At 39.0% G+C, this 23,561-nt stretch overlaps 2 protein-coding genes across 8 annotated transcripts; both read right to left on the reverse strand.

The window, feature by feature from the left end:
* Positions 1-43: 43 nt before the first annotated feature.
* On the reverse strand, positions 44-14,786 carry LOC100706168 (stonustoxin subunit alpha). 4 transcript variants are annotated; one of them, XM_005462171.3, is made up of 6 exons: positions 14,584-14,786; positions 14,054-14,227; positions 10,632-10,678; positions 6,444-9,222; positions 2,278-2,622; positions 44-964 (listed from the first exon to the last, which is right to left on the reverse strand). In XM_005462171.3, the coding sequence occupies exons 1-4, from the start codon at positions 14,667-14,669 to the stop codon at positions 8,681-8,683; spliced, it is 849 nt and encodes a 282-aa protein (XP_005462228.1). In that variant the 5' UTR covers positions 14,670-14,786; the 3' UTR covers positions 44-964; positions 2,278-2,622; positions 6,444-8,680. The 4 variants fall into 4 exon arrangements, with proteins under 4 accessions (XP_005462228.1, XP_025761226.1, XP_025761228.1 ...); XM_025905441.1 differs by lacking the exons at positions 10,632-10,678; positions 14,054-14,227; positions 14,584-14,786 and adding an exon at positions 6,190-6,365 and having other exon boundaries at positions 6,444-8,678; XM_025905443.1 differs by lacking the exons at positions 10,632-10,678; positions 14,054-14,227; positions 14,584-14,786 and adding an exon at positions 6,190-6,365 and having other exon boundaries at positions 44-1,018; positions 6,444-8,678.
* A 977-nt stretch (positions 14,787-15,763) lies between these two features.
* Positions 15,764-17,843, reverse strand: LOC109194409 (macrophage mannose receptor 1). 4 transcript variants are annotated; one of them, XM_025905430.1, is made up of 5 exons: positions 17,788-17,843; positions 17,486-17,608; positions 16,923-17,297; positions 16,424-16,768; positions 15,764-16,150 (listed from the first exon to the last, which is right to left on the reverse strand). In XM_025905430.1, exons 2-5 carry the CDS (start codon positions 17,553-17,555, stop codon positions 15,804-15,806), a joined length of 1,137 nt encoding a protein of 378 aa, XP_025761215.1. In that variant the 5' UTR covers positions 17,556-17,608; positions 17,788-17,843; the 3' UTR covers positions 15,764-15,803. The 4 variants fall into 4 exon arrangements, with proteins under 4 accessions (XP_025761215.1, XP_025761216.1, XP_025761214.1 ...); XM_025905431.1 differs by having other exon boundaries at positions 17,486-17,587; positions 17,788-17,838; XM_025905429.1 differs by lacking the exon at positions 17,788-17,843 and adding an exon at positions 17,744-17,775 and having other exon boundaries at positions 17,486-17,587.
* Between the last annotated feature and the right edge of the window lie 5,718 nt (positions 17,844-23,561).

The raw sequence follows: 23,561 nt of genomic DNA on the forward strand, positions 1-23,561 counted from the left end.
TAGTAAGACAAAAGAAAGAAGTGATCATGGTAGGGTAAGAATGTAACAAAAAAAAATCTATGTGCATAAAACACACACAGAGATATAATGACATTTTATATCTTCTCCAGAAATCTGTAAATACAACTTGCAAAGTTTGCATCATAGCACTGATCCAGAATCCTTTCCTTATTATTTATTCCTAATGCTATAATAGTAAAATAATGAGAATAAAACATAGTAATAAATATAAAATAATGTATTTATGATGATTCCATTTGTTTGACTATCCACTCTGTGCAGGCATAATGTTTATTAAATGTTTAAACTGTAGAGATAAAATACATTTGCTGCTGTAAAATCAGCAATTTGTCATACTTGAAATATAAATCTAATATAATCTGTTTCTTCATATTTTTTTTATCATATTTATAATAATCCATAATTAAGTGGATATGCATTTTAGATTAGTGAAATATAAGCCCCCCCAGAAAGGCAGGGAATTCATCAGGAAGTGGTGATGGGAAGAGGGTGATTGATTGTCTGAAGTAGTCAGAACAAGATAATGTACACATCAACTTTTAAATATCCCCCATTACTGATAGAAATCTTACAGTCTAAGAAGGCTAACCTGCCACTTTTCATATCCTCCCTGGTGAATTTGATGTGTCGGTCCACCGAGTTAATGTGATCAGTGAATTGTAGTCCTGAGATTTGATTTTCACCACATCCACATACCTGAACCACCTGACAACCCATCTAACCCATTTACCACAGTGTTTCTCAGCATGTTAAATGTCAGTAAGGAGAGATCATTAGAAAGAACTGAATATGATTTATTGATATACAGAATTCAATTAAAGTATTTGGTGATTAGATTCAGAAGGTCCGTCGCAACAGAACATATTCCCAGCAGTGGTAGGGATTAGGGAAGGATCCCCCGGAGTTTAGACGCAGGTGGTGGAGGAGGAGGCTTCAGTGGAGCCTGAGTAACATGGGAGAGGCAGAGATGGGGAGGAGATGGGTTACATGATGGCGTCTGTAAGGGAAAATTACAGATGAGCATGTATGTGGAGTGGAGGCTGATTGTCCTGAAGAACACAGGAGAAAGATGGTTGGACTACACCAGAGATGTTGCAATAAGCTTGACAGCGTGGGGAAGTGGAAGTGATGTAAGCTTAGGTGAGCCACCAACCCTAGGAAGTACAGAGATGTATAGATCTATATATAATATAGATCTTCCTTACTGAACGTACACATAAGCGTCATTACTTTGGCTTACACATGTTTGTGGGCATACTTTGGATCCGCGTTATATCCATAAATTTAGTTTAAAATGATCAGGTGAAAGAGGCTGTGACAGTATGTTCACATTCTTTTAATGAGAGAACAGGATTGTCTATCCATTTTCTTAAGGACTTATTCGATTCATGTTTTTTTGTGGTGAAATTACAATAACTAAGTACTGTATTGGTTTCTGTTAGTAGGATTTAAAAATGATACAAATGAGAATGCATTAAGTGTTGTATATGTAAGCTTAACATTTAATAGTGTAGTAAACAAGAACCAGCAGGTGTCACAGAAAACTTATTTGTTGCATTTGTAGCAGAGTGGGAGTATAACTGTAAATGACTAGTTAAAAGTGGCAGGTCCTTGCCAGTTGTGCTAGTTGATGTTGATGTGATTAAGGCTGTGATTTAGCTGTAGCTCAGGAGGCAGAGCAGGTCACCTACTAATCAAAAAAGTTGGTGGTTTAACCCAAATATGTGAAATATACTTGGGCAAGACACTTAATCCCATCAGATGATGAATGTTAGATAGAAAGCACTTAAGCACAGAAAATAGTGTTAGTGTGAATGGGTGAATGAGGCATGTTGTATGAAGTGCTTTGAGGCAGAGCAGAAAAGCACTTTATAAGAATCAGTCCATGTACCATTCCATTTAGGTGTGACTTGAACCTTTAAAACTGATAAAACTTTATAAGCTAATCAAGTGAGACAATAAACCATTTTAAACTTTTTTTTAAACTTGATATTTAAACCTGATATTCAGGTAAATTCCACTGAGTTGAGTTTATTTGACCTGAAGACTTAAACTGAGAAGGTACAGTGCACAATAAGCACAGCTTTAATCATCATTTGTATTTAGCAAGCTGAACTGAATCATGCCAGCTTAAAAGCAGAAGCACCAGGGTTACTATGGCCATGGATTGACATTGTCCTGTAGAGAATCATAAGGAACAACGTGACATCTGAATGCTGAGCTGTATCTTCAGCACGAGTTAGGTTTGTTGCTTACCTTTTACCAGCAGCTGTACATCTCCCAGTATTAGTAGTTCTCTCCCATCACTGATGGTGCAGGTGTACTTGCCAGTGTCAGGCTCTGTTGGTTTTCTCAGAGTGAGGCTGAAGTCTCCAGTGTCCAAAGCAGCTGACCTCATAAGTGTGCGTCTGCTGTAATGCTGGTTTTGCCCTTTAAGATCATCTTTTTCTTTTTGTTTGTGGACAAAGTTGGGATTGAGATCGATGCGACTCCACATCACTGTGGGTTCTTCTGGTATATGATTAGAGTAGTGGCAGGGTAATGTGACAGACTGTATACCTCCATACACTTCCACCACCACAGCCTGGGCATGGTGGGACACTGGAAGGACAAATAAACATAAGTCAGCGGTGCTCACACCAGCGAGAGTACTGACAGGGACTGGACTGAGAGTCACTGAGAAGGAGCATATTTCTCCCATATAGGCTTTTCTTCTTTTTTTTTTTACTTTCTTTTTTTTAGCATTATCTCTTTTATTGAGAAAGCAATTGAACATAACAGTAGTATGGCTTTTTACACTGTCTCTGCTTTCACATTTTTAAACTTGTAATTGAAAAGAAAAAAAAGAAAAAAGAAAAGAAAGGAAAAAAAGTGGCCAGTAGGATATACAAAAGTCTTTTATCATTAGAATTCAATTTATCCACTGGTGTGTTACACAGAAATGTGGTCTCAAAGGTTAAAGGAAAAACAAATGAAAAAATATTTTGTAGATGTTCATGGATTAGAGACCAATACTGGTGAATAACTTTGCAATCCCAAAAGATATGGAAATGGTTAGCTCCATCTCCCCCACATCTCCAACAAGTGTCACCAGTTTCCCGATATCTTTGTTGAGCAGGGGTGATGAAAAATGGAAAGAGGCTTTTCTTTCAACATCTCAGAGAAATTATTTGACTGAATGGATGTAAAAATTATCCAGGTAATTTTTTCTAATGTAACACCTTTGTTTGTCATTCATATTTTTTATCTACCATAGATAGTGACAGTTAACCATGTCACACTGTGATTAAGCCTTTTAAGCTGCCCCAGCAGCCTTGATATATTGCAGCGTAACTAAGGGGTCGTCTGATCCAGCCCTAACTACAGTGGGATGATATTTGAGAAGTGAAATGAAGTTTATTGGATTTACAGAAAGTGTGCAATAATTGTTTAAACAAAATCAGGCAGGTGCATAAATTTGGGCACTGATGTCATTTTATTGATTCCAAAACCTTTAGAACTAATTATTGGAACTCAAATTGGCTTAGTAAGCTCAGTGAGCCCTGACCTACATACACAGGTGAATCCAATAATGAGAAAGAATATTTAAAGGGGTCAATTGTAAGTTTCCCTCCTCTTTTCATTTTCTCTGAAGAGTAGCAACATGGGCGTCTCAAAACAACTCTCAAATGACCTGAAGACAAAGATTGTTCACCATCACGGTTTAGGGGAAGGATACAGAAAGCTGTCTCAGAGATTTAGCTGTCTGTTTCCACAGTTAGGAACATATTGAGGAAATGGAAGACCACAGGCTCAGTTCAAGTTAAGGCTTGAAGTGGCAGACCAAGAAAAATCTCTTAGGCTACGTTCACACTGCAGGTCTTAATGCTCAATTCCGATTTTTTGATCAAATCCGATTTTTTTGTCTGCTTGTTCACACTACAAATAAAATGCGACAGCAAACGCGCTCTAGTGTGAACGATCAAAGCGGCCCGCATGCGCAAAAGAAGACGTCACACACAACTCGCTCTGTTTAGACCCAGAGCAAACAGTATTGTTTGACTGATGGCCCTTAATATAAAGACTTCGGACTTTACGTTTCCCAATTTTTGCTTTAAGTTATTTTGTTATTTACATAATAATGTAAATAACCTACTAATTATCCTTATTGCTGTTTTAGAGAGGAGCGGTGCTTCAAAGGATAGTTGCAGATTTCTGTCAGAATCTGCAGAAAATACAGTAAAAATAAAATGTTCACGTCGTCTTCCCAACAGTTTCACTGACATCTACACTGGATGGCCAGGAAGCGTTCGCGATGTCCTATCGGGCGCTTCTCTGGCGCTGATAATTGGCGTCTGTCTTGTGTCAGTGACGTAAAAGACGGATTTAATGCGACTTGACCGTTCACACAGCAGTCGCTTTCTAAAACATCGGATATGTATCGGATTCAGTACCACATACGAAAGTGACCCAGATCGGATTTGAAAATATTGGATTTGTGCCGTTCACACTGTCATACCGTGATCGGATATGGGTGGCATAGGGTCAAAAAAGTCGGATTTGATGCGCTTTCGCCTGCAGTGTGAACGTAGCCATATAGACAGAAGCGACGAATGGTGAGAACAGTCAGAGTCACTTTACACAAGGAGATGCTGTATGTGAGAGTGATGCAGAGGAAGCCTTTTCTCCGCCCACAGCACAAACAGAGCCGCTTGAGGTATGCTGAAGCACATTTGGACAAGCCAGCTTCATTCTGAAATAAGGTGCTGTGGACTGATGAAACTAAAATTGAGTTATTTGGGCATAACAAGGGGCGTAATGCATGGAGGAAAAAGAACACAGCATTCCAAGAAAAACACCTGCTACCTACAGTAAAATATGGTGGTGGTTCCATCATGCTGTGGGGCTGTATGGCCAGTGCAGGGACTGGGAATCTTGTCAAAGTTGAGGGACACATGGATTCCACTCAGTATCAGCAGATTCTGGAGTCCAGGAATCAGTGACAAAGCCGAAGCTGCGCCGGGGCTGGATCTTTCAACAAGACAACGACCCGAAACACTGCTCAACATCCACTAAGGCATTCATGCAGAGGAACAAGTCCCCAGTCTCAGTCCCCAAACCTGAATATTATTGAAAATCTGTGGTGTGAGTTAAAGAGAGCTGTCCATGCTCGAAAGCCATCAAACCTGAATGAATTAGAGATGTTTTGTAAAGAGGAATGGTCCAAAATACCTTCAACCACAATCCAGCCTCTCATTGGAACCTACAGGAAGCGTTTAGAGGCTGTAATTTCTGCAAAAGGCGGATCTACTAAATATTGATTTCATTTCTTTTTTTGTGGTGCCCAAATTTATGCACCTGTCTGATTTTGTTTAAATAATTATTGCACACTTTCTGTAAATCAAATAAACTTCATTTCACTTCTCAAATATCACTGTGTGTGTCTCCAATATAATATATTTAACTGACATTTTTTATTGTAACAACCAACGATTTATACAGGAAAATAATAACTATTAACAAGGTTGGCCAAACTTTTGCATCCCACTGTATATTTCTTTAGCAAAAAGGAAAGTTTTAAACATAATATTAAAAGCAGCGTGTCCATAAAAGGATTAATTCTTTTAAGATAAGAAAAGATGGGGCCTGATTATTTAAGACCTTGTATGTGAGGAGTTTTTTGAATTCAATTCTGAATTTAACAGGAAGCCAATGAAGGGAAGCCAATATAGCAGAAATGTGCTCTCTCTTTCCAAAGTAATGCCAGCCAGAGTAAGAATCAGGTTAAAAATTATCATGACATTCACTCCATGATAAGTTGTCATGTCCTAATACTGTTACACCTTACTATCATTATAGTACAGACAGTATAGACAGTAGTAATATTTTACTGTCATATAAACAACAGTAAAGTATTGTTACATTATACCTAAATATCTGAAAATTGTTTTAAAAATGTTAAAAATATCTGCTGCTAACAGAATGAACCAACACCCAAACTCAATGGCAGCTAAAACATCTAATGTGTCACGAGATGCTAGCTGCTGATACAGAAAGAAGATTATTTTCAGTTCCAAGAAAAAGTTTCGATTATAAAACACAGGCATGTTTACTCTTAAATAAACTGTAATATGTTTCAGCATAAAAGCCATAAACACACGTCATGTACATGCTGGCTCTTTGGTTTACCAAAATTCCAGCTGGGATGAGACTGGAAGACTTCAACAGTGGTGTTAATGGGAAAGTTAAAGACTGTGCTGTGACTTTGGTGAAGGAAGAGCTCCATGTTTCCTGTCTCCATGTAGTCAGCCACCAAGTTCTGTTCTTTACATGTTGTTCTGTGACTACAGCAGAGAGTTTGTCTCCTTCTTGGTCAGAGACATGCAGACTGTTATTTGATCAAAGGTTGATAAAACTCACAAAGACAACATGACTGTACAAACCTTAAATTATTTCACATCAGTGCTCTTCTATCATCAGGAACCATCAAACCCTCCGCATCAAACCTGGAGACAGTGCAGTGTCTAAAAAGAGCGTCAAACATACGAAGACACCAGAAAATCACATTTTTTTAGTCCACACCACCCAAAAAATGGGAAAAGTTCATAAAAAAGGAGTGAAGTCTAAAGAATCCTTAAACCCTGACATTTAGTGCTCTGTCATTTACAAAGACTGAAATTAAATCTCACAGAAAAATGGAGATTTTTTAGTATAAATACTTAAACTACCTGAGGTTTAACTGTAAATATACCAAGCAAGTATGATAAATAACAATAACAGAGTCTAATGCTGAGTCCAAGCCTCCAGGCTAAAAAGTTTACCAAGACTTGATGTCCTAGTTACCACATCAGGTGCCCTCTTTTTCTTATTTCCTTCCCTGCTGTGGGGTCATGTGGAGAGTATTGGGGGAGAGGTGAAGGTCATCTTCCCTCCAGGCAGGATGGTGGTGCTTCAGTGCCACAGAGCATGTCATCGAGCTACTGATGCAGTCAGTAAAAGGGTGGAGCTCCTCAGTGTGGAGATCCCAGCACTGTGTGATGACTGTGAGGTTTTGCAACCCTTTCTCTGTGGCTACCTCTAAGTTCAGGTCCTCCGTCAGCTCTCTTGCCTATGGGGTGCCTCAGGGCTCTGTCTTGGGACCATTATTGTTTTTGTTGTATTTACTCCCTCTTCTGCAACTTCTTGGCTCTTTCTCTGATATTTCATATCATTGTTATGCAGATGATATTCAGCTATATATCTCTTTTAGGCCACCTGATGTTTCTAAGCTCCAAATCTTGCAGTCCTGCTTAGATTCCGTTAGAGATTGGCTGGCTGGTAATTACCTTCAACTAAATGCTGATAAAACGGAAATCATTGTCTTTGCTCCTGAGAAATTTGTTCCCCTCGTGGTTAAAAATCTAGGCCCTCTTGCTTCTTATATTAAATCATCCATTAGGAACCTTGGTGTTACATTTGATCCAGCTCTGACGCTGGACACACACGTTAAATCTTTGGTTCGCTCTTGTTTTTACCATTTAAGAAATATTGCTGAGTCCCATTGTGTCACGTTCCGAATTGGAAATGATTATTCATGCATTTGTTTCATCCCACTTAGACTATTGTAATTCCTTGTTTACTTGCTTAAGTATGCCTCCCTGGAACGACTGCAGGGTGTTCAGAATGCTGCTGCTAGGCTTCTGACAAACCATCACAAACACTCCCATGTTCATGTGCAACAAGTCAACAAGAAAAAAATCCCACTGTTTACATCTTATTCCTTTTTTCTTCACCTTCCCTTTTCTGTTACAATTCAGGATTGTATTTTTATACATAGACCCCCCGCCCCCTTCCAAAAAAAAAAAAATCCATCTCTGAGATTGTTTCTGATCAGTCGAGAAATATGTCTGTGAAGGTTCTCAGTCATCCAGGTCATCGTAGTCTAAAGAGCTTGGAAAGGAAAGTGTCTGGACTTCTCCAGACGCTTTCCTTAGATCAGTCAAGAAACACAGACTGGAGGTCATCTATAAGTCAGACTTTTTTTACTGAATATGAAATGAAGAGAGACGTCTCCAAAGCTTCCAGGTACAACCTCGATAAACTGCACTTATATTATTTATAAGTGTCTGAAGCTACATTTGAATCGACACAGATGAATAAAGTGCTTATGAATCCAGAACCATCTGGATCAACTGTTGAGAAAAATGGTCACATGGTGGTTATATTGCCTTTTCCCAGGAATTACTTGTAGTGAATTGTTACTGAATTTGCACAACAAAAGAGAGAAACACAAATGTATAGTTATGGAATGTAAAAATTTAAAGAAGCCCAAACTCAAAATATTTAAAGCCTGCAGCTCTCCTCCTCACAAAGCCCAACAACTTCTAAAATGTCTTAATTTTCTGTTGCAAAGATTTCTTCCATCAGGCTAAACATGATTAAAATGTGTATAATGGAACAAATACAGTGTTTGATTATGATGCAACAGATTTTAAAGCAAAGTGGATATTTAAACTGTAACATATTAGTAGAAACTGATAACTGCTCTTGAAAAATAGGCACCTCAGAAAATAAGATGAAAACAGACATTTTTTCAGGAGAAAAAACTAATATATGTACAATGTATGAGACAATTTATCTGATATATTTAACATTTACAATAGCTAAGTGAGAAAAAGTATGAAACACCACAGTACGTCCATTATTCTGAGTCAGCACAGAGGTGGATACTAGAGTCAGGCTTCACTCTAAACCCAGCATATACAGGTTCAGTGAAGGTGGTGTTGAAGGTGTGCAGGTGGATCAGTTTGTCAGAGGAGACACTGTAAAAGGACACAGTTCCTGCAGAACAGTCCACATACACTGCTACTTTGTGAGAAACAGCTGAGGGGAGAAGAGGAATAGCTCTTCCAATGTAATCATGATTTCCATAGTAACCTATATGATCACGACAGTAGAGACTCCAGGATTGGTAAGTCCTTCCAAACCTGCTTTCATCCTCTTCTCCTTTCCTTCTGATTCCTCCGTAAGCTACAGCAACATGAACCTCTCCTCTCCACTCAACCTCCCAGTAACAGCGACCACTCAGACTGTTGGTACACAGCAGCTGAGGCCACTTATCAAACCTATGATCATGATCAGGATACAGCTGGTCTTCTTTCACGTGTGTCACCTCCTTCTTGTCATCAGACAGTTTGAGGTTCCTGTGTGCTGTGGTTGGATCCAGCGTCAGATCACAGAAATCTAAAAGGGCCAATAAGACACAGTGCATAACCGTTTAACTCTAACAACTCATTAGCAAATTATTAATTAGAGCCAATGTGTAACAGTAAATGTGGTCCTCATATTTTGTGGTCTGTAGCTTAAACATTCGAGGATGCAGGCAGTGTGATGCACCTGGAAGCCTCTCTGCTGCCAGAAAGTGATGAAGCACCCATCTCTATCCTATGAAAGTAAACAAAACTTGCCTGCCTATGAGTGCACCTGGGACACTTTTGCCCATCTCCGGTTGCCAAAATTGTGAAAAACCCTTCTTTAACAGGTATAGCAGCTCACCCCTGGCAGCGAACCCGACTTAGCTGTCAGGAAGATTAATTGTTTTATCTTTGCTGTATGTTTGCTATCTATAGTTTTCCGGAGCATTGGTCATAAAACTGTCATAAAGGACCTGATAAAAATGATTGATGTTGGGAACAGTGCTCGGAGAGTTATGGAGCAGTGCCAGAAGGATATGTAAGACAAGTGTTGCAGATTTAAGAAGAACAAAGTGCAAAATTGACAATTGACTGGGGAAAAGTATTGACAAACATGTTATATCGATAATTGGGGTTAATGTTGACATTTGTGGAGTTGAGAAAAGACGAATTAGTCAAATTTTTTGATATTGAACAGAGAAAAAGCAAGAAATGGAAAAATACCCAACATCAGGAGGAGGGGGTCCCTGACAAGAATTCTACTCTTTTCCAAAGCCTGAAAAGCTGGCCTTCCACATCATTGGCTTACGTTTAACAGTATTACAGTATTTTTAATAAGGTGATGAGTAAAAATAATCTTCTTTGTAGTTTAGTGTTAACACAGCCAAATTTTTACATTTGCCTGTCAGTGGAAAACAGGTCATCATCACAATCAGTCAGCATCACCAGTGCATTTAAATTATGTTCTTCATCCCAGTACATTAGCTAATGCTAGTTAAAACAGATGAATTACAACCTGACTCATGAAGCCACATTTTGTTTGAAGTAGATTACTCCCTCCCTCTCTGGTAACTTTTATTTTGCACCAAACATTATAAACTAATCATGAGGTTGGTGCTGTTACAGCTCGTCCTCTATCCAATTTTACTGCAGGCAAAATATTTCTGAATAGAAAATCCTAGTTGACTGTGTGGTCTCATTTCTTCACCAGAAAATTAAGAAATGGTTTAACTGGTTTTCACATTAGTTTATCAAGAATAAGAACCAATATGCAAAACTTTGTGATGTTTTAAGATTGTATCAAAAATGAGTTTTAGTTGTGGAATTAAATTACTGAAACTGTTTTTTTTAATTAAAATTCATAATTAAAGATAATTAGCAGAGATGCATAAAAAATGTGACAAAATGTAGAACACAGTGCAGCATGATGTACAGCTAATAAATCAAAAACACACTTACATTTTCTTAGACCTGGTCTCATCCACTGGTCTCCTTGAGGCTCCACACTGAAATAAGCACATTATCATTTCGTGCGAAATTATCTTGTGCTTTATTTGATCTCACAATAAAGTGAAAATGATCATACTTTCTCATTTACTCGTTTAAGGTTTTATTTTTGTTTTTATGTATCAACGCACAATTAGAAAAATTATTTGGTCTGTATCAGGTGAAGTGTATAAGAGATGTAAAAAGTCAAAATCCTGTATAAAGAACACTCTGTATAAAACAGTGCACCCTGTAGAATCACCTCAACAATGAGTAGTAATTGAATAACTTAAGAAGAATCATTTACAGAAGAATTATGTTTTTCACATGACTATATCTGAACTGCATGAAATAGCAAGTGCTTATTTCACTTTTATTTGACACTAGGAAAGTCAAAATCCTGTTTCAAAGCTTACAGTGGATCAGCATTTATTGGCATAAAGGTACACAGTAAGCTCCAGACTGAGAAGACAATCTGACCCAAAACACTGGCAAGGTATAACAATAAATGTGGTAAGGAGGGAGCAATGAAACAAAAATGTAATATGATGTCATGATGGATTTTTGGAGTTTGGAGTTTTGGGATGTTTGGGTTTTTCTGGTTTTGTACTTTTGATTATTCTCGGTTTCATGATTATATATTCTGTATTGGTTTCTTACTTTCTTGTAGCAGCATTTCTTGTTTTCAGTCTGGTTTATTTTCTGCCTCCCTGTGTTTCTGTCACTACAATGTGTTTGTTCATTCTTATAATCACATAGGTTTTAAGCTATTTGAGTCTGAGTCAGCTTCTGTCTTTGTCATTGTTGTTCCAGTATTGGTGGGAAATACCCTCAAAGTCTGGTTGGCTTCCAAGGTTTCTGGGAGCGTGTGACATCCAGTTTATCCTACACACCATCAAACAAAGCTAGAAGCTGGTGAAGAATTAACTTTTATTTCCAATTTTTTCAAAAATAAATATTTAAAAACATTTATTAATTTTTGTGGGCTAATTCTGACCAGTCACAACAAATCTGAGCAAACATGTCATTCTGTGCAACCTCTAAACCATTAAATAAACTTTCCTTAACTTTATTTACCACCTGTACTACTGTGGATGACAGATATTTTGAAATGGCCACGAACTTTTACTCAGTCTGAGTCTGTGGTTTTGGTTCCACTAAACCTGCACGACTTTCTCCTGTTGTTTATGAGATGTTTCCACCAGAAGTGTCAGTGGGAATAACAGAGCAGGAGGCATCAGAGCAGCATGAGCATCATGGAAAGTCTTTATAGTTCATTCATCATCATGTAAATATGCTGAGGATCAGTGATGGGAATAACAGCTTTAAAAGTAACGGCATTACTAACGGTGTTACTTTTTTCAGTAACAAGTAATCTAACTAATTCCTATTTCTATCGTTGCAACACCGTTACAGTTACTAACAAGAAAATGCAGTGTGTTTGGAGTGTGCAGTTAGTGTGTTGTCTTGCATAGTTAGTTTGTAGTGTAGGTGATAGTTTTGTATTGTGTGTCAGAACAATGAGGCGACTGCTGAATGTCACAGGTGCTGCCAAAAAGCCACCAAAGACAGATTACAATGTAAACAGTGTCAGGATTTTAAAATTTACAATTTCTATTTGCATTTAAAGTTATGAGATATGATTCATTAAACATGTTTATCGTTATTACAGTAAAAAATATAAGTTTTTTCTACTCTCCTGATTTTATGTTTTTTGTGTGATTTTAGATTAATTGTGTTAATACAATATGCCAAAATAAAAATAAAAACATACAGTAAATTCAGACATGTGAGGTTGTGCAGAAAAGAATGAACCAAACAAGGCAAGACAAACAGTTTTTTAAGGTAAATGTGGAGGGAAAATCAAAAGTAGTCAAAAATGGCCAGTTACACCCTGGACCCCAGAGGATTAAACATTTTTTTAAGTAATGCAATAGTTACCTTTCCTAGTAATTAGTTACTTTTCTAATATTGTAACTCAGTTACTAACTTGTGGAAATAACTAGGAACTATAACTAATTACTTTTTCAAAGCCCAACACTGCTGAGGATATTGTGTGTTCAAAGTCAGCTATCCAGGTGTGTGGTGACTTCACTTAGAGAAAACTGTGTCCAGCTTGTCTCCTGCTTCTACAATCTAACACAGATATCTTTGTATTTATTTTAACCATGACTTTAATTCCTTCTGAGTATACTGTGACTGTATGGTTGTAAAGATACACTGATTTTTTTGTTTATTTAAAATGGCAAAAAGAGTCGAATGTCACCCTGTCAAAGTTAATTGCCTGTCCAGTTCATTCAGACTGCTGCCGACACTGTCATGGACCTGGGGCTTCGATCCAACGTTTGTGTTTGGACTCTAAGTTCTGACTGATCTTTATTATTCTCTGATTTTTATAATTGAGAGTTTTGATGGTAGGTGTGTTTGATTTAGTGCTCCTGGGTTTCTTCATTACTTATTATGAAATTGTGCTTTTTCTGCTTTTCGTGTTCCTGGTTATAGTAATTGCTCATTTTGATTCCTGGAGTTTCAGATTGTTCCCAGCTTTCCCTGTGTCACTCCATGAGTCTCTGTCTCCATGTTTGTCTACCTTTCTGTCTCTGTCAAGTTCATGTGTCTCTGTCACAGTCTCGGTATCCTGTTATTTCCTGTTTTATTTTGACAGTTCCTCGTCTCGTGTGTGTCAGGTTCAGTTTTGCTTCCCCAGTCTCATGAATTAATTTCTGTTCAGCTGCGTTTCCCGGGTGTGCCCACTCGGCCCTAATATCCATCTCACTCTGCTCTGTGTTGCCCTCGTGGTTCATGTAATCTCTGTTAGCCTGCTTGGTATCAGTTAATGTTGTTCGTGATATTGTTTTTGTTTAGTTGCTTTGGTTATTTCCAGCCTCATTAGAGCTACAGAGTCCTGCATGAAGGGTCCACTCATGTCCTGTTCATATGACAGAGGGAGGATGAAATCAATTGATGCTGATTTTTAGTAAAAGTTTCATAACATTTTCAGAAAAAACTAAAAAAGAGAAGTCAGAGCTGACTAAAAACAGGGAGGTGCAGCTATGACTGTGTGGAGCACGACGTGCTGTGACGTGGGTGTTTTGAGCCACACTTTAAAGAAGTGTTTTAAAACATCTGTAATTAGGAAGATCAACACAGTCTTGAAGCGTCAGTATCGAGGGTCCCATCCTTATGTATTTGTTACATTCTCCTTCAAGCTGTGTATCCTTCCTTGTGTGCCCACAGATGGGCTTTTAACTGCGACTGGTTCTGAGTCATTCACCCAAACACAGCTGCCCATTTAACTGGACATACAGACTGTATTACTGGCAATCAGGTCAGTGGTTACTTTACAATATGCTGGAGAAAAAAAATATTTTTAGCTTTATTTCCTCTTTTCCTACCAGAGTATGTCCAGTTTCACATGTGGATCCTCTTTTTGAGCAGACAAAAGCTTCAATCCGGAGTCTGCTGGGTGATTATAGCTCAAGTCCAACTCTTTCAAATAGGAGGGATTGGAGAGCAGAGCTGTGGCCAGAGAGGTGAAGCCTGTTCCTGTGATCTGACAGCCTGACAGCCTTCAAACACATACAACATGTCACATCATTGTAAGGAAATGCTCTGAATTTGATGATGCAGTCGAATTAACAGATTCTGATTTCAGTTAAAGTTGTTACAAAACCAAACAAACTGGCTTTTCTTCACTCAGTTAAAAGAAGAACAGAAAGCATTGACTTTCTGTTCTTTTTTGCTATGATAGACAATCATAAATAAAGTTAGATTTTTCTGATTGATGAAGTGTTTGTGTTTCACTTCCTACTCTACTGTTCTCTTTCAGAGCTTACACCACAACAGAAACAACATCTTAAAATCTATAAAATAATGACAGTTGTTGTGAAATATCCAAATCTCCTGTAACAAAGAGTCAACAAACCTGAGAGTTTCCAGCGCACACTGTGGACTCCCAAGTCCAACACAAAGCAGCTTCACTCCTGAGTCCTGAAGGTTGTTGTTACTCATGTCCAGCTCTCTCAGTCTGGAGGACTGGGAACTTAGAATTGAGGAAAGAGCTTCACAGCTTCTCTCTGTGAGGTTACAGCCACTCAACCTAGAAACATATCAGTATATCAGTGAACTTTCCAAACTCTAATAAATAAACACTTTGACGCAGTCTCTTAAAATCCTGAATTGATTTTAAAATATAAATTTATTTTGCACGAAATGCCAGAATCTCAGGTTAAACCTCACAAAATTTCAACAACCACCAAACAGCTAAAACAGTAAATGAGAGCAGGTACATGTAGTCTGCACAAAGACGTGAACACGAAGCACAGACCCGCCGACGGATCAGAATCAGTGAGATGTCGCCGAGACGATTCTAATAATTAACCGTATGAACAAAATAAAGTTCAACATCAGTAACATAGCACCCACCCAGCTGTATAGAAACTCCGTCATGCTAGCTAGCACGCAGTACGAAAATGTCAGCATACCGAAAATAAACTCCACCTAAACTTGGTTTATATCTGACTCCGATAGACTGCAGGTCATAACTTCTTACCTGAAGTTCAGTTCACCTGACACGCGGACCGGCGGCCGCTTCGGGTCTCTCCTCTTGCCTCCCTTTTCCTTCATCCACCTGCTGGCCTCCACCACTTGCTAATGTTACTGGATCTGTGGAAGCTCCGTGATAGCCACCACACGAATTAACGAGTAACGAGCCTATCTAAATCCCAGTAACGAGTCATGGAGTAATGGAATCATGACACAAACATGGTTTTACCTGCTTTTAGTGACAGGCTTTGTAATTCAAGCTGAGGATACAATGGTGTGATACAAAGATTTACAGCACATGAAGCAGAAACATTAAAACCATCACCTTATCTGAACTAAATCAAAACAAATATCCTGCTACAGTTTAATAATGAACCAAACCAGCAACAATGAAGGAAGAAACCAAGATGCTCCTGACTCTGGTAAAGGAGAGGAAATGAAACACAGACTGCTCTGTCCAAATATCTAACCTGCAGGTAATAATCTGTTGGTCATTTTTCTCCCACTTCAAACCCAGAGACTGTAAACACTGAGCAGAAATACAGAGTTCACTACAGAAAATCTACATGTGCAGCTAAGAAGTGACTTTAGTTTTAAACTTTAGTGTTTTATACAAATAAAATTAAATGTCTCATTGTCCCTCTGACTGACCCACTCGTGCTGCCCTCCTGTGGTCATAGCTGCAGACATGCTACAGTCTTCAGTCTTTCCCCCTGAAGCCCACCTCTCATAGCACACTAGGTTGTCATCGACCCAGAACCAAAAACCCAGAGTGCAGGAGTAGCGCAGTCCCAGCCACACGAAAGGAGTCGAGGCGTTTTTGGCTCTTTCCTGGACCCATCGCTGCTCATGCGGGTTGCTGATTGAAACCAGGTTATGGTGTTTCTGTCTGCAGTAATTCAAGGCTTCCTCCCAGGTTTTGTTTTCCCTGATCAGAATCAGTTTATCTGCCATAAAAATCAAGGAAAACATTAAATCAGTTAAATCTGGAGTAAAAATATCGTGATGTTTGGTCTAGTTTCACTGGAAGAACAAAAGAAAACATTTCAGTGATTTTTCAGACGAATCAGCCGCTCCAAAGAGAAATCACTGTTCCAACTGTCAGCTAAACATCTTCACCTCTGACAGAAGTTCAACATACATGCAGAAATAAATCCTCTCAGTGATTCCAGCAGTTCATCTATTGGACAAACAGCTGAGATAAATCTGTGTAAACTCACCATCATAGCAGAAGAAAGGCTTTCTTTGGTCACATCCAGCAGAGCTCCATCTTCCTGATCTCTCTAACAGAGTCGTAGCACATGTCCTGTTGTTTAGTCCATCATTAAATGAGTCCATGTCCCAGTATCTGAAAGAGAAGTTACTCCCATCTGACCACCTCCAGCTGTCTCTGAACAGGCCGATCCACAAAGCTGTAGAGTTCTGCAGCTTCTTAAACTCTTCACTGTATATCTGATCGAGTCCACTGGCCAGGTCGGTGTGATGCTGTCTGCAGTAGTTCTGAGCCTGAGTCCAGGTCACAGACGTCTCATTCAAATGAAAGGTTTTATTGTCTTTCATCGTTTCTGTCGAATCAACAGAAAAGAACATCTTTATCAACTAATTTGTCTCATTCCTAAAACTGTCTCTTTCAGGAACATATGATGTAACACAGATTATAAACTAAATTATAACTTTATTAAATATTGTATTATCATATTACTGTCCACATATTCTCACCGTCATAACAGATGAACGGATGCGTGCGACTACATGGTTCATCTGTCCATGTCCCGCTTGTCATCACACAGTTCTCGGGATATGCTCCATCATTAGGTTCTCCAGCTGTCCAACAGGTCTTATTTTCAGTGTATTCCTCCCCCGGCAGAGACCAGTGCCACGTCCTGTTGTCTCCTCCTGTGATGTTGTACAGTCCAATCCAGGCTTCTGTTTGATTCTGTGCAGAGTCTTGAAGTCTTCTCATGTCTGTCAGGTCAAACACTTTGGCCAGGTCTGTGTAGTTCTCTCTGCAGTATGCCCGTGCTTCATCCCAGCTCATCTCTTCTTTAATAAAGTGGTACTCATGCAGGTGACATGTGATGAAGACACACTGACCTAAAACAGAAGAAATACTGTTGAATATCTGCTGATACAAGCAGGAAACTCATGTTCCCATCAAACTGTCCAGTTTACAGGTGAATCCTTGATTTTCTCAGTCAGAGTTCATTTGTTTAATGAGTCCTGATCAAACTAAAGGATTTTAGGTGGAAACAATCAGGAGCCCTGGTAAAATGATCACTCACCCATCAGAAGAAGCAGAAACAGACTCCACTGCATCGTCGCTCTGTCACATGAAAATGACTTTTCTTTCATTTGGAGGAAACAATGAATCCAGCAGCTCTTCACTGTTTGATGGACACGCAGCACTTTATATTAAACACAGATATCTAGTTTATCACACACTGCTGTAAGAAATATATGATTATTCTTAATAAATGATCATCTGTTTAAAATTGTCCATGAAGACAAAAGCAATAGTTCAAATGTGGTCCACACAGCACCTCTGTACACAGACATGAAATGAGCCTGCAGGTTTGAAACTCACATCTGGTTCTTCTCTGGTGTTCATGCAGACAGCTCTGCAGTAAATAACCATCTGTACTAACACACTCTCTTTGTACTCAGCATTTCAATATTAAGATACAAATTTCCCCCTGACACACAGACACAGTGTAGATATGGGTAATAAAAGGACATGTTTATATTTCATTATGGAAAATGAAACCACTGAACTTTGAACGGTCTATTAAGATGAAAGAGGAAGTGTAAATATAATATCTAAATATAACTTCCTACTGTTTGTGGTGCAGGAGAGAGCTGTGACAGAAGCTACGACTCGATTTGACATCTCAGGTTTTAAACACCAGTACCTACTCGTGCATGGGAAGGGGATGTGAATATCATGTTTGGTTTTTTCCAGTAAATTCTGAAGAAATATTTAAATTATCAACCTTTTCCTTCTTACTTTATATTACTGGGTGTACTGGTTAGTTGGAAAATCTATGTTGCACACAAATGTGAATGTGAACATGAATGGTGGTCTCTGTCTATGTGTCAGTCCTGTAACAGACTGGTGACATGTCCAGGGTGCCAAATGATCACCCGGAGTCATGAACAATGGACATCACTGGGATGCTGGGTTTTGTTGACGGTTGTTCTCCGTTGTCAATAAACTCATCGTTTGATTGCACTTTTCTGGGCCTCCGTCGTTTGTTGTCTGGTCTACAGTTGATCGATCTCGCTTCAGTTTCCTCCTTTTTAGTGCTCTGCCAGGTCTTTAATGCAGCAGCTTTTAGTTGTTGTTTGTTTGTGGGCCTTTCTGTCCGAAGAGAAACAGGAGAAATGTTTCATCACTCATCCAAGTGACTTCTTCAGTCTCAGCTGTCTGCTGGTTTCCTCAACCTTATAAACAGTACATTTATATAATGACTGAAACCAGCCCAATGATTGAACAATGAGCTGTGAGGTCAGTTTTAGAGATGCCAGGATTTCACTTTTTTATGTCCGATATCGATACCATTAATACTAACTAAGAGGGTTGACAACTCCTAGCAAAAAAAAATAGGGAACCACGCCCCACCCTCCGCCTAATGATGGTTAATCAACGTAACCAAGTTTAATTTAATGCAAGTGTAAAACAACTGCACAGAAATCAATTATTTTTCTAGAATAATTAATTTGATTCAACATGTTTCTTCAACAGAATTGCAGACTGCACAGATGGTACCTTCCCAAAGGAAAAAGTACTATAGCTTACTAGTGTATACATTAGACTTAATAGTTAGTATATACAGTAATGGACTTCTATACATTTTACATCAAATAGTCCCCTTTCCCTGTTAATGCCCTACCTGGCCCCCTGGCATAACTTTGCTAGACCCGCCCCTGCACAGTTACCAGCTGTCAGCTACATAGAAAAGGATCCTGGTGTTATTTGTCTCTCAGAAACAGTTCATAACTTCCCTTCAACTCATTCATGTCACCTAAAAGGTAAACCTGTTTCTCCATCACCTGTTCAGCTCTGATGATCCAGTAAGGACATCTCCTGGTTTCATCTGCATGTTTCCCTCTCACCAGATAACCAAACCGATATCATGACCAGCAGCTTTACAGCTGTGGCTCCAGCAAACATCAGCTGATACTAGAAATTAATATTAAATAAATTCTAACAACAGCTGATCAAACCTGCTGCTGTTGTTTATCCGCTGGTTTCTTCTTTCTGGCGCAAAGTGGGCGATAAGCAAGAGAGAAAAGCCGATCAGCTGATCATTGATCAGTTTCATAGCGACAGGAGAGGGAGGGGGAGAGAAGATGAGGCAGGCGCTCCATATATCGGTTGTTAAGCTTAACATGGGAACGCTTTACAAACATTCAGAGATGAACTTACACACTTGCTTTACTTCTCTGGGATAGTTTTCTCTGAGATGAAATGACGGTTTGGAAGCACGTAACTAGGCTCCAAATACTCAACCAGACCACCGACAGGTCTCGTACACCACAATCGCTCTGTCACGTGACGCATACTGCCCCGATGTCCTTAGGTTATAAGCTGAGTTATCCCATGTTGCAAGTTTTGTGAGGTGCTTTTAGAATAGAATAGAATAGAATAGAATAGAATAGAATTCAACTTTATTGTCATTGCACATGTCACAAGTACAAGGCAACGAAATGCAGTTTGCATCCATCTAGAAGTGCTTTAGCCATGATATAGATATATTACAAAATATACATTAGCAGTAATATAGATGTATATAAATATTACAGAAATGGGTCTGTTATAGGTATGAGGGTACAAAATATGGGTCTATAGCCTGTACTATAAGTATGTACAGGCTATGAAAAGGATATAAATAAGAAAACCATACAGAAATATGAAATATAAAACTATACAAAAATAGGAACTATGCAAGTTATAAACAGTTGTAAACTGTTTTAGAATTGTAATTATCTTTTTGTACAGAATGATTGTCTATACAGCATTTACAGTAGTGCAGTTAAGATAAGTGAAATATGGATAATTTCTACAGAGGCTATAGAAAGTGCTAGTTGTTGTGAATGGTGGTTCAGTCCATTCTATTATTGTGTGTATGAGGGTACAGTTGTCCATTGTTTTGTTTTTTTTCCATTGTGTGTGTAGGTGGTTGTGGGTGTGTGTATGTTCAGTCCACGAGTTTAATGTGAGTCAGATGTCAGGATGCAGAGTTCAGGAGTTTGACAGCTGTAAGGAAAAAGCTTGTGGTCTTAGTCCGGAGGCTCCTGTAGCGCCACCCAGAGGGCCGGAGGGTGAAGAGTCCATGTGATGGGTGACTGGGGTCTCTGATGATTTTCTCTTGGAAGGTTGGCCACCTAGCATTAGCATCAGGGGGATATACACTGCAATGAGTATGATAGAAGTGAGTTCTCTGGGGAGATAATAATTTGTGATAGTTACTATATCAGATTACATTTTTTCATTTCCAGTAATCCAGTAATTTAGGTCAGGATCGGACAGTACTGATACGTAATATCAGGTCCAACTCTAATCAGTTTATGACCATTAATATGCAAATTGACAAACTATGATCTTTAAGAACTGAAGGATACTTTTAGCACTGTAAACATGATAAAAGAAGAACTGAGAACCTCAGAGCTACAAACTATACAGAAACTAAACAATCTCATAAGAACTCATAAGTACAAGAAACCCAGACATAAACCACTCAGAGAATCTAACCCAACTTTGAATATCATTTACTGACAGTCCAAAACAGAAACCCGGCTCACTGACCCAGGACCGTGACAGCAGGTCTTTGTGGTTTGTCTTCCAGCTTTTCAGAGCTACAGACTGAAGTTTCTGTCCGTTCTTCTTTGCAGAATCTGTGCAGTTCAGCCAGATCAGATGGAGAGCATTGGTCTTGCCATAAATTTTCAGCAGTATTATAATCTGGACTTTGTTCTAACACATGAATACACTCTGATCTGAAACCACTCCATTGTAATTCTGGCTCTATTTTTAGGGTCATTTATCTGTTGGAAGGTGAACCTCCACCCCAGCCTCTAATTGTCATGGTCCTTGTGAGTTGCTAGGTTTTTCCACTGGTGTCAGGTTTGTTCTCTATCCACCCTTTCGGCTGTGAAGTTGCCAGCTTCTCACCCGGGGCTCATCTACAATCATTAGCAAGAGAGCTTCTTAAACCGGTGCTGCCTGCTACTCTTGACCAGCTCGTTCTGCTGTTCACACCTAAGCTTCTCATAACCACCGAGTGAACTCGCCTACTGCCGTGATCTCATTCTTCAGCTGTGGTTCTTCCGTCTTACCTCCTTGCCTGCCTGCCCTGACAATTCTGGACATGCTGGTAACATTCCCGCGGACAACCTCCCCAGGGCCGTCCGACCTGGACCTCCAAGTAAGAAAACACCGTCTCCGACATACTCACCTTAGCCTTCTGATCCTTACCTGTCCAGTAACCTCTTCTCCCTCTGTTGCAGAATTCCCTGTTCCATTGTTCCCTTCCTGAGACTCCCACGAGATTCATCTCTCAATGGCAACTGCCTTTCATTCTGGTTTCTGCTCTCCACTGCAAAACCACAATCCCTATGTTGTTGGGGGGTTTTTTTTGGTTTTTTTGTAAAATAATGTCTTGTAAATAGTTTATCTGCATGCTGCATTTTGGTACACTCTTTGTGTGAGCCATAGGTTCATGAAGGTTCATGACACTAATAGGTTTGTTTTCAGGATATTTAGCTCCATCCATCATCCCTGCTGAGGAAATGCTGGCACCACCATGCCTCACTGTGGGGATGATGTGTTCACGTTCCTATGGAATATTAGGTTTTTCACCTACTCTTAGTGTTTATTTCTAAACACTCTATGCTGCACAAAGTGCTTAACAGTGTAGATGCCACTAAAATAAATACATTGCACAACAATGATGCCATAAAATATAGAAAAACAAATAAATAAAATCAACAACAACAACTAAGGCCGTTAAAACTAAAACGTTTTGGTCAATGTGTGTTAAAAGTCATATAAATGTGTCTTCAGTAATGATTCAAAATGTTCCAGCGTTTGTGCAGATCTAATATTTAGAGGCAGACTAATCCAGAGATGGCTCTGTGGCAGGGCCGCTCTGTCACCACGAGATTTAAGTTTAGTCCGTGGAATAGTTAAGGTTAGTTTTAAACTGCACGTCGTGGTTCTTTCTGAAGCATAAATAAATAGGAGCTCAACAGGTCAGCAGGGGCTCAGCTGTTGAGTGATTTAAAAACAAAAAGTACAATTTTAGATTGGATCCTGTAAGGAGCAGGAAGCCGTGTAGAAAGGCCCAAACTGGGTTAATGTGCTCAGACAGCAGACCAGCAGCTGCATTTTGGTCCAACGGGTGACAATAAATAGAAGCCTGGTCTAAACCAAAGCAAGTTTAGTTTGTTCTGAGAAGACCGCCTTATGCAGAGCAAAGGGGGCTGAATCCAAATGCATCACACACATTTCAGATATTTAATGGTAAAAACTTTTGAACACCATGGATAATTTTCCTTCTGCTTCACAATCCTGGGATGCTTAGTGATGGTTTATCAGGTTGCCGTGGTAACATGAAAAGCATGGAAAAGTAAAGAGGCCATAAAGAGTTTTTCAGTTAGGACTTTAGCTTGTTTATAATGACCTCCTTCTTGCATAGTTACATTTGTTGCTGCTGTCCCTTTAAAATTTATTCTGGACTTCCTGTAAAGCTCAGCATTGCATGTTGAAAAGCATTTGTAATCCTTTATTTAGGATTTTTGTGATGCTACCGCAGAATTGTCATTTCATACGCCGGCCATGTCTGTCCTGTCTATAACAACTGAAAAATAAATAAATAAATAAATAATAACAACAAAGGTTGATCAAATGGACCAGTATGGCAAGGCTGCGATGATCCACTTGGTAAAGTAAATGTGTTGACTATCTTTGTTGGCCTTCAGACAACAATTCTGATGGTTAAAGAATCAAACGGGTCAGGCAAAGAAAACAAAGAAAATTGTCATTTTATCCCATCTGTTTAGCTCACAAACAGTATTTTAAAACATTTCTGTATCAAATGTGATGTTTCAAACATCGCCCACATAAGTGATTGTTTTATCATCATTTAATTCAGTTTGTGAGCGATGCTTAGTTCATTTTCCTTAACAGCCAAAATCCTTTAAAAAAGCCCTAAAGAAGGAAGAAAAACTGTGAATGCACTCTACTCATCACCCTGCTGTTCCCACAAATGCCAAATAATGTGAAGGCTTTTAAACTGTATTGATATGCAGCAGTTTCTAACAATGACCACTGCCAGAGACATCTGATGATACCTCCAG

The sequence above is a fragment of the Oreochromis niloticus genome, linkage group LG3, assembly GCF_001858045.2.
Source record: "Oreochromis niloticus isolate F11D_XX linkage group LG3, O_niloticus_UMD_NMBU, whole genome shotgun sequence".
In the NCBI taxonomy this organism is placed as follows: Eukaryota; Metazoa; Chordata; class Actinopteri; order Cichliformes; family Cichlidae; genus Oreochromis; species Oreochromis niloticus.

What these genes read in the sequence shown, in the direction of transcription:
- LOC100706168 (XM_005462171.3), bottom strand. Translation starts at nt 14,669, where the DNA reads ATGAGTAACAACAACCTTCAGGACTCAGGAGTGAAGCTGCTTTGTGTT. An exon ending in TGTGCGCTGGAAACTCTCAG is followed by an intron (nt 14,228 to 14,583) that starts GTTTGTTGACTC and finishes ATGTGTTTGAAG; the next exon opens with GCTGTCAGGCTGTCAGATCA. An exon ending in GTGAAACTGGACATACTCTG is followed by an intron (nt 10,679 to 14,053) that starts GTAGGAAAAGAG and finishes TGCTTATTTCAG; the next exon opens with TGTGGAGCCTCAAGGAGACC.
- LOC109194409 (XM_019356284.2), bottom strand. An exon ending in GTTTCTGCTTCTTCTGATGG is followed by an intron (nt 17,298 to 17,485) that starts GTGAGTGATCAT and finishes CTTCTGTTTTAG; the next exon opens with GTCAGTGTGTCTTCATCACA. An exon ending in TCCGTTCATCTGTTATGACG is followed by an intron (nt 16,769 to 16,922) that starts GTGAGAATATGT and finishes TTGATTCGACAG; the next exon opens with AAACGATGAAAGACAATAAA.